This window comes from Brienomyrus brachyistius, chromosome 7, assembly GCF_023856365.1.
Source record: "Brienomyrus brachyistius isolate T26 chromosome 7, BBRACH_0.4, whole genome shotgun sequence".
Taxonomy (NCBI): domain Eukaryota; kingdom Metazoa; phylum Chordata; class Actinopteri; order Osteoglossiformes; family Mormyridae; genus Brienomyrus; species Brienomyrus brachyistius.
In genome coordinates, this window is record NC_064539.1 from 17,958,790 (window position 1) to 17,969,596 (window position 10,807).

General features: G+C 43.5%; 2 protein-coding genes across 4 annotated transcripts in view; one reads left to right on the forward strand and one right to left on the reverse strand.

Moving 5' to 3' along the window:
- Nucleotides 1–948, reverse strand: part of exd3 (exonuclease 3'-5' domain containing 3) — a 37,867-nt gene extending 36,919 nt beyond the window's left edge. The window contains exon 1 of one of the 3 annotated variants that reach the window (XM_049018712.1): nt 854–948. The gene's annotated coding sequence lies outside the window, so the exon portion shown is untranslated. Of the gene's footprint in view, nt 1–717 lie in introns of all 3 variants that reach the window. The other 2 variants (XM_049018714.1, XM_049018713.1) reach the window with 2 other exon arrangements.
- On the forward strand, nt 924–9,945 carry cdc37l1 (cell division cycle 37-like 1). Its single transcript, XM_049018719.1, is given in 9 exon segments — nt 924–2,004; nt 2,872–3,141; nt 3,143–3,157; nt 3,627–3,720; nt 3,930–4,045; nt 5,202–5,324; nt 6,103–6,258; nt 6,665–6,736; nt 8,964–9,945. Coding segments are annotated over 8 exon segments (948 nt in total). The 5' UTR covers nt 924–2,004; nt 2,872–2,886; the 3' UTR covers nt 9,081–9,945.
- The last annotated feature ends 862 nt before the right edge of the window (nt 9,946–10,807 follow it).

The following is a 10,807-nucleotide window of genomic DNA, read 5'->3' on the forward strand; positions in this document are numbered from 1 at the left end:
CGCGCCGAGCCCCCCGCCCCGCAGCATCAGGACGCTCCTCTGCACTCCTCCGTTTAACACATTATCCCCTAATTTCCAGCATACTCGCGTTACTGCGCTTTCACGTTCTGCAAAGATTTATTTACTGTTACCGCGGTTACAAACATTACTCATGGACCGTCTGGCCAGGTGCCGAATGATTCAATGGGCTTAATATACGAATAATTCCCGCTAAGTATCATTTTTAAAATATACATTGTATATACCTTTACTAAAGGAGCTATTCATGATCTAGCAGGAGAAACTAATTATTGTGATAGACAGCTGATTTTGTAATGTCTAGCATATCTGTAATAGATTGCAGAAACACATTACACGACCTTTACTCCTATACGCATGAATGTATGTTTGACAAGTGGTGCTTTCCAGATAGGAGGAGGAGGGACTTATCAATGCCCGTATGAAGTGTCACGACAAGGAAGGGCTGTGTGCCGTGCTTTAATTCCACCAATAAGCCCGGTCAGTGCCAGCTTTCCGTTTTAGAAGTTGGGAATACCATCGAAAGCGAGGAATCGCAGTTACGGGGTAAAATCAGCCTGCGATATACCTGAACAGGCCTCACAGTAAGACCTTCATACAAAGTATTGCTTGTTAGCCAGGAGATTTAGAAATCACAGTAAGCAAATCAACACACACACAGACCATTAGCAAGTACGAAAAGACTGGACGTTGCACTACCTTTTTCAAGTAACCCAATTTTCAGTTCAGACCGCCTTCTTTAGCGGTGTAAATTTATTTAAAAGGTATCCATTATAATAAAGTTATGTTACACGATACTTCAGTGAAAATCATAAAGTTAAACACAGTGACTCACGCGCTGTTCTGCCTCAACCTCGTTGAGAGAACAAGTACAAACACCGCACGGCTTCCGTATCTGAATCAATTGCTATTCTTCCGTTTCGCGGAAATCGGAACTTTTGTACAGGAGATCGATGTTTCCGGCGGAGCCAATTATGGTTGCAAATCGCCGTAACGTCGTATTCAGCATTTACGGCACGCAGTATGAGTACAAGTTTGCGGTATTTCTTATTTCTGTGTGTGATTTGGGAGTCAGCACGTGGAGAAACATACAAAAACTGAACACGAGTTTCTGGAGCAGCATGCGCTGTATTTGAGTTGGGAAGGAGAACAAAGCCCGGTCTTATGTAAAAATTATAAATCAAGAAGAGGTGGACAAATGTGCTTGTCAAATGACATTTTAATTGTTCGTTTCAGTTTTGAATTGTACATATATTGTACAGTTAAACCCATTGTATTTCTCTCGTAAATTGCACCGATAATATGTCAGTAAATCAAGAGAGTCAAATTCCATCCATCCGTCCATCCATCTTCCATGAGGGCTTATCCAACACGGACCGTGAAGAGCATCTCAGGATGCACAATGCAGGAGTCGTATTCCATAGAATGATTTTTAAAAAATCATAACATTAATGTTTATAACAGACAGTAACAGCTCTGACATCAGTCATCCAATTGAACGTAGCATGTTAACCTTTACACAACATCAAAATGTATAATCTTATTTGGAGCGTTTATGCATTGTTATGCTTACTTAAATATCTTTTTGATTTGATGGCACAATGCTGTAAAAAAAAAAAAAAAAAAAAAATAGACTGAAGTCAACGGAGCAGGTGAACCGGGCCCTAGCGGAGGCCTCCACGTTAGTGGCAGCGGGCCGGTCATGTGACCGCAGCTTGATCACGTGAGAATGTGAGTCAGCAGCATGGAAGTTGTCATGCCTGAAAACGGCATCTGATGCACCGAGACGTTGCCTCGAGTGGGTTTGTACGGCTGGCTCGCTAGCCGGCTCGCTGATTCCCCTTCCGTACAGTGGTGTGTTACGCTGCATCTTAATATCGAGGGTGAAGCGCAAAGCGATGGAGTGGCTGGTCGGCGAGGGTTCTGTGTTTCCCGAGGAGGACGTGAGCCGCGGCGCCCGAAGCCCCGCACCCTCTGTATCAGCAGGTATTAGCTACTGTCAGACTTTCTGAAATGCCGCATCATCTGAAGCATTTTCCCCGTGTGTTATAACGGAACACATCCATAATATTTATAATAAAATTATACCTTTTAAAATGGAAATCCGGCGTATATATTGCTGGATGTCTAGCTGCTTAGCTGGTTCTTTAAATGTGATGTAAACAAACGAGTAAAAATACTTTTACCTACAGTCGTGTGGTGCATCTTGTAACGTTTAATATCTTTTATTACTTTTCATTAGTTTTGAAGTTTTTTTCCCAGTGTATTTCCATCTCGGTTTCCCTAAAAATAACGGCAAGTTTTTTGTTCGCTTATGTGATACGGTAGCTGTCACACACCGTTTATGTTTGTTTAAGCCGTGAAAGACAATGCAAAGTCCCCCCCCCCCCCCCCCCAGTAAAGATGAAGTGTCCCCATGTGCCAAAATATTTTGCCCATCAAGGAATTTCTATTTGTGTATACTGATGCATTGGCTATGAATAGTTTATTTTAAATTAAGTTTCCTTATTTGCTGTTGCGTGTGAACAGAAGCAGGCCGGACCACGTTATTATTTCATGACTGTGAACCTAACAGAGGTTTTATAGTGACTGTCTACTACTGGGGGGGCAGTAGTATAGCTGTTAGTGTCACTTTCGTCTAAATTAATCACCATCAGAAGCTGTAAAGCGCTTTAATGCAACTTGGATTAATCACTGTAGTCCCAAAACTCCGGCGGGTTGCATCGTCTTTAAAACTCAGGCTAGACGTCTGAAAAGCAGGCAGACGAGCCCCGGTCCCTGGTTTCCGAGCCCCGGGCGGCACCGTGGCGCTGCACCGGACGGACGGACAATGACTCTGTCCGTGTCCTGCAGCCGAGCGCGGACAGCATGGCCTCGCTGTGCCGGAGCCAGCAGCAGTGCGTCAAGGCCTCCATCGTGTCCGGCTGGCAGCTGGCGGAGGCGCAGGACCAGCTGTGCGGCCTGGAGCTGCACGGCTCCGAGTCGGCGGAGCAAGAACACGCCCGCGCCCAGGCAGGATCCGCCGAGCTCTTCCAGACGGAGCGCGAGTGGCGGCGTAAGGAGCGCATGCTGGGCGGCGGTGACCTCAGCCGGAGCCCCGTGTTGGACCCGGACTGCAGTCGGGGACGTTTTTAACAAGGTACGGAGGTCAGCTGCAGCCTCGCACCCCAGCAGCGCATCGTCTGCGTGATTTCAATGCATTTAATTAAAGTCGTATAGCTGATCCGCTTTATGTAAAGCAGCCTGTATACTGTCCGCTTTACTGCACTTGACTGTATGCTTATCACATTTATATATCGATGTTTTTGTACTGAATCTGTTTAGATTCTGTTTAGGTTTCCTCGGGGGGCATCAGCAAGCCTGAAACGAGCTTTTTTGCTGCATCTACTGTGATCCCTTGTGATTGAATTATATATGGAAAATGTGGATTATTTACTGTGTCTTAAAAACATGTTACATTTGATACACTTATAATTAATCATTGTAAAGTGTCTATACTCCAGTGATGTTTTAATGCCTGCCGTTTAGAATGATTTGCTGTGTAAGCGGATACTGTAGTTACTTGCGCATTACATTCTGTTTTGTTTTTCTTTCTCTTATGTTTTAAGAGTATTATTAATGTTCAGAGTAGGACTATGGAGATGGAAAATGACAGGAGTAAAACCTTCGTTCAGAAGTACGACCAGCAGCTTAGACACTTTGGTAAGTGAAAGGCGGCCATTTCTCCATAATAAAATAAACTATGTATGTATATCTGTTATAACTGGCACACTGCACCTTAAACACAAACATACATAGTTTATTTTATTATATTGCCCATTGTACAGATGCATTTCAATGTGGAGACATGAAAAATGTGCCAAAATAACGGCCCTGAGACTCCTCTCCTCTCCACGTGCTTGTCTGTGCAGGAATGCTGAGAAGGTGGGACGACAGCCAGCACTTCCTCTCAGATCACTCCCACATCATCTGCGAGGAGACGGCCAACTTCCTGATCCTGTGGTGTTTCCGGCTACAGGCCGAGGAGGTCAGATCACGCCGCTCGGCAGGACGCATCACCCCTCATGCTCGCCTGCGTCGTGCCTCACACTGGCGTGATGTCGCTTAGGTCACTGAAGTTGCCAATGGCCCCTGAACATCAGGCCTTGAAGAACTGAGTCAGAGTGTCATAAAGAAGTGTCTGTTTGACCTTGTGTTGTCTGATTTAGCATTGGGGTCTAATGGCCTGTTTAGAAAGGAACAGACCCCGAAGGGTGTGAATCAGGAAAAAGACAAGAAAAGAAGTCTAACGGCTAGATATTAGTTAATTTTAAAAATGTTCTTCATCTGCCATTTTTTCCCCATCTCCAAAAATGTTGTTTTTGTTAGATTTTTGAACGATTCTAATTTGCAAGCATTCAAAATGTCTTTATTGCATTATAAAAGGCAACGCGTTATGTTTCCATAGCAAAGCATTGAAGTATTTTAAGTCACTGAATGGTTGTAGACACCTCGCTCAAAATCTAATCTCGGAAGGCTGAATTAATGCATAGTAGGTGATGCGTTGGTCCTTGTCTGACCATAATGTGTGTTGAATGGCACTTCTGGAAGATTCCACAAAGTACTGAGTGACTGACCTTTTAAAGCAAATGTGTGTTAATGCTTCCAGTCATGGTGGCACCTCTTAGCTCTCCTCACCCATAATGCCTGAATGCTGAAAGTACTAAATGCTTAATTATACTGAGGAAGATGATCTTGTTGTTTCACACACGGACAACATGGGGACAGAGAAAGAGACTCTATGTTTTGTCTGTCAGTGACTTCCTTCAAATTCAGTTCAAAAGTTGGGTGACTTTACCTTTTACAAGCTAATGCCTCACATGTTACATTTATCTCACCATTAAGTTCCTTGCATGAAACTCATTGTTTCAGCTATTTTTCAATTGTCCAAGCGGCTTGTCCACTAATTCCAAGATTGTCCAAGATTCTAGAAGTAATAGTGAATAATTTTTTGATGATCACTGAAATGACAATGAGTCATTTTTTTATATAAAGAGTTTCCTACACGCTGGGATTCTGCAGGCGCCGAATCGCTGTCTAGCTGCGGCGCTTCCTGCAGGAGCCCATGCGGCGACAGCGGCTCCGTTCCCCGGTGTCCGGGCTGCTGACGGACATGCCTCCCTCTCTGCTCCTCTCTCTCCCAGAAAGAGGCCCTGATGGAGCAGGTAGCTCACCAGGCGGTCGTCATGCAGTTCATCCTGGAAATGGCCCACACCTCTCAGAGGGACCCCCGAGGCTGTTTCCGGCAGTTCTTCCAGAAGGCCAAGGTAAGGCACATTTCCCCGTAAGGAAATTCTCCTCTCGCCTACCTCGTTTTACTGTCCATGACACACAGGAACATTTGTAGGTGAGAGCAAACTTGGCAGCAAAGGGCAGCCACCTGCAGAGGCGTCCAGCTGGGGTTTTAAGGGCCTTAAGGGCACACGGACATGTGACGATTCTGCATAGGCCGGGCGAGAACCAGCAACCTTCTGATCAGAGGTTTAGCACACTACGCCACATTCCGCTCCCCAAGGAGCCTGGGTTGCATTATAATGGTGGTCTTTTGATACAGACTTTCCATTTGTTAATCTCGTGTCAAAACATTGTATTGCAAGGTAGTTCATTGCAAAATGACTTAATGGTCTGAACAAAGTTGATACAGGTAAGAATTCAGTTTTTCTGGCTTTACATTATCTGATTTAAAAGAATTTCCAGCAGGTAATGGGGAGAATAGATAATATATCCTCAGTGCCTAATATGTACCAATAAATTATTAAATCAAAGTAGAAGTTGTGGGAAATGCATGCATTTTGGGAACTTCTACACTGTACATGTTGAAACATGTTCTGTTGTTTGACCACTAGGGTGCGACATTCCATAACATCGCAGTACCTGTCGTTAATTTAACGACTACAAACTCTTTATGGCGGCTCTGCTATTTAAGCTATAAACACATATTCCAAGTGCTTATATATACAAAAGAAATTGTTTAAAATCTGCTTTTTGTTTATAATCCAAGGTTGCGCCCCTACGCCTGTCTAAGGTAATTGTTGTCTCCCTCAGGCAGGGCAGGAGGGCTATTTGGATGTCTTCCAGAAAGAGCTGGAGGCCTTCAGGCAGCGGGTGAAGGAGTTCACACTGAACAGCAAAGGGGAGACGCAGAGAGCCCCCGGCTGCTGCCGTTTGGACCCCAAAGAAGTCCTGGAATCGCTGCCCCCTGTCAGCAGTTTTCTTTGCTTACTTAAGTGGACATTACATGCCTTTAAATTAAGCCCTAATTTTACACCAGGACAAAGTCTGTTTTCCTGGAACTGTGTTACATTGTCTCTGCATTTAATAGCATTTCTGTGCATGTTAGTCCTTTGAAATGTAAATGTTAATGGAACTCTGGAAAAATATTAACTCGCATAGCTAAGGTGAGTAGATATATGCTTGGTGAGTTATATTAGTATTGTGTGTCGTACAAGCTGTTTCTTGTAAATATGCCAGTGACTGGCACAAAAGCCACACATGAAATAGTTACTGGAAGACTACAATATGACGTTTGTGATGAAATGAGAGATATATATTATGAATTGATTACGGGGACGGTAGAAACCTTAAAAACGGCCTTTTCCCCTTTCAGGACCTAAAGGCAGGACTGCAGATGCAGGATATGCAGACTCTGCAGAATGTCCTTCGCAACATGAATCCACAGGTACCCAGCTAGGTTTGTGTATTTTCTAGAAGTCCACAGGCATTGCTCTCTCTGGTTCTTGGACATTTTCTAATCTTCAGCACATAGCTCTGCTTATTATAAGTTGTTTAGGGGTGTAACACAGTACTCATGTACTCGTTGTTCTTGCGACAATGCGCCGATACCCATGACTGATACCACGTGGTGACATGTCATCAGCGAGCAAAAGCGGGACCACAGAATGTCTGCAGGGGGGGAAGGGAAACGTACTTAAACATTAGTGAACAAAACCAAAGTAAAATGTATTGCAGACCGTGCTCTGCTAAAATATAATGAGGAGGTACATCCCATACAAGTCCATACGACACAATCTCATTAAACATCTTAGAACATAAGAACAATAGAGTTCCATCGGCTTTGCTGCTCGGAACCCTGAAAAGAGGATGACAAAATTGCTTCCATTAGCACTCAGCATGCCGCAAACGGCAGCCTGGAGAGAGAAAATGTCAAATGACTCTTGTGCAGTCAAAAGACGATGTTACCCTGTATATTGTTACTGACGATCAGGTGTAATGTCCTAATGGTGGTACGTGGAAGAGTGTAAAGTCTAGTTCATACTTCTTTCCCACATGTGATTTAAGGTGCATGCGTGATGGTACGCGCAGACTTGTGTCCAAGCTACATTTGTCCGTGGACAGTGGCGGTCTGTGCTGCATGCAGCAGTGATATTCCACCAGACCAGCAGATGTATTGCAAGTACTACAAGTGCAAACAGTGTAGCGCAAGATGAAAACATTTATGAACAGTTTGAAGGTTGCTACTAGTCTTCAGCCCACCCCCCCCCCACCCCCACCCTACCATTGCCGAATTTTATCGGCAAGATTTCGAAGTGCTGGAAAAGCGGTGCTTTTGCGAATACTGTATACCGTGGTATAATGTCTCAACGCTATGAAAATTTATATTACACTATAGGCAGGTTTTACTGCTAGCTGTTTAGCAGATTTTTATGTTTATTTTTTTATGCTTTCAAATTTGGTACCAATTTGGTTACTGTTTGGGTTACGCTGTACGAATGTGGGCGTACAAACTATGCAAATCTATTTTACACAACTACAGAATTCTGTCGTAATCACTCCGTAAGTATTAGGGGGCTTTCACCGCCTACTAAATACATTGAATTTCTAGTTTTGTGAAGGAATTGGCTTCAGCGATATGTATCTCCTGAAAGGGTGATTTTGTTAGTGTTCAGAGAAACCATGATTGCTCAATTAAACTTGAGTAACTGATTAAAAAACCTGTCACTTTTTTTGTAATTCTGCTGTGTGTTGCTGCAGATTTGTTTACTGTGGATTGTAGTCATTGTCAGCATCGCTTTAAACGGAAGCTGAAGAAATGGCAATTTGGCACGAGAAACGGCTTTGGATTCACTCTCGCTCTGCTCTTATCCAACATAAAGCAGTATTTCAATTGGGGGGGGGGGGGGGGTTTGGTATGGTACAAACCTCTGTTTTGGGTTCAGTGCAGTTTTGTTACAGCTGGGAGAACAGATTTTGTTTTGAAATTTTGTTATTACTAAAACCCAAATTGTGTGTGGAGACGTGGAGAGACATGGCGAAGCTGTTTCTGCCACACAGTCAGATGATGTCATCTCAAACGACTTGGCACTTTGGAATGTCTCCACAACATATTCAAGTTCGGTGAAACAGAACCAGCAGACAGTCTTAGTCATACCAGCTAGGCTTTCTCCAGTGCTGGTGTAATTTATTGGCAAACCAAGATCTTCCCAAACCACAGATTGACTAACTAACCAGCATTAGCTGTAACGGTTTATTAGATGTTATTAATACCAGAAGGGAGATTAAGTTGCAAACAGGGACAACATCAAACATGCAGTTATGAAATGAAAGACGTGCAGCATCGGCTCAGATGGGACATTGTGTGAATTCTTTGCGTGGCAGTGTTACAGAGCGCAGAGCAAAGAATATGAATGGTACATAAAACATTATTGCAGTGCTCAGTGTTATTAGCACTGGCTGCTACTGGTGGAGCCAGTCATAGTTGAGAGGCCTGTTATTGGGCAAATTTTTGTCCTGAGCTCTCAGTGCAGAGTTCTTATCTGTAGACCAACTTAAGTAAACTTTTTCAGAGGTGCGAGAGAAACGGGCATGTATGCGCTGATAGTGGCAACTGTAACGCTTCCAAACGTGCTGAGTGGGGTCATTCAGAAAGTCATTCTATGTTTTGGCAGGTGGCAGAGTATCATGTAAAACGCTGTTTGGAGGCCGGACTGTGGAACCACGCGATGAGGGGAGCGAAAGAGGAGGCCAGCGACACGGAGGAGCCGCGGACAATGGAGATCTCGTAGAAGCGAGGGGGCCTAAGTTAGGGGGGTCAGGGGGTGGGAATGAAAGGGCTGAGACCCAAACAGAGATTATTTTTGTATGCAGAAACTGCGTTTGAATGTGTGCTGCACTTTATATATGTTCGGAAAGAATAAACAAACAACTCTTTCGGAGTACTTATTGTTTTATTTTCCTGTGTTTTTGTTTTGTTGGCTTTTTTTGGGCTTATAGGAACAAAACAAGCTCTGGAGTTTTAGATTTTGCCCTTTCAGTAGTGCTGCGATCATGACCTCTGTATCAGCTGTAGCATTAGCAACTGAAGAACTTAGGAGGTTAGAAATTCTATTACTCTTTGCTTTGATTTTTCTTGTTTCCTTTTTTAACTGGGATAATTTAATTTTTAGATTTCTGTTTTAAGTAGTCCGGTTTTAAAGAGGCCCTCGCTGGTGGCCCAGGGAATCCCTTGTGTATGAGAGAACTTCATCTGATATATCAATCTGGGGAATTGCTTCTACTCCAATAAGGTTTCAGAATGGTTTGCTGTCTGAGGCTAATTAAAAAAATAAATTAAAAAAACTCTCAAAGTACGGCTAGCATTGTGGGTACTTAGTGTTGTGCATTGCATTGCTATGCTGACTCAAAACCTATGCAAACTTCTCATGCGCATCGACTTGTAGTTCTGAAGTTTCTACTGCCCTGTTTCTCGCGCCATCCTGTCATACCTGGGGGGAGGGGCGGTAGAGCTCGTGGTTACCATGACGACAGGACAAAAGCTGCAGCGTCTTGCATTCTGATGTGCTGTATGGTTGCTACACAAAAAAAAAGCTTTGTGATGAAGCAAACTGCATGCTGATACTGACCAATAAAGCGACGTTTTTAGTAACAATGTACCATTGAAGGTTTCTCTATTTCTGTATTGCTTCCTGTGTTTTTAAGAGACATCAGCTTCCTGACAGGTGTATAGAAGAAGCAGTGTTAAGTATGTAAAAGCTGTGACACTACATTCTCTTTAAATGGCACTTACTGAATGACATGGGCAAACTTGAATTGGTAAATTTTTGGGTACCAATTTTTAGATATTTTTTTCCCAGTGACTTGTGGGTAATTTATTTTCAAACACATTCTGAGCATTGCTAATAGAATACAGATGAATCTGTGCTACTGTCTTGCAACCTGTGTGAACCTGAAACCTGTAGGGGGAAAATAATGCTGCAGGACTGACTTGAAATAATTCACAGCATGTGAAATGTTTGGACAGCATAACAGGCAATAAGAGTTTGGTGGCCAGTAGAGGTCTTACTCCTGCCTAGAGTCACACACTGCTATTGCGAGTATATCACAAGTCCGTAAAACTTTTAGCAAAGTGTCGTCGTGTCAGCAGTGGTCAACACATAGACTGCGAACTACTAGTAGCCTGCAGGGAGCCAATGACTGGTTTGGGAAATGTGCATTAGAAATCAGATTAATTTAACCGAGACCAACCCCTGGTCAACAACTTTGATCTGAGCTCTGCAGATAATTTTGTTTGCAGAAGTAGCTCTCACTGTATATAAGGTTGTAGACCTTTGCAGTAGCTGGTTCCTGATAACTGGCCGCAAGCAGTAGCAAGCACTACACACCCAATGTTTGCCACAACCAACTAAGCAGAACAGAGACGATAATTTCCCATAGAAGGCAAGCCGTTTGTGGTAGACGGTGTGTGTGTGTGTAGCCTTTACCATCATGTATTGGAAAAAGCAGAAGGTACGAT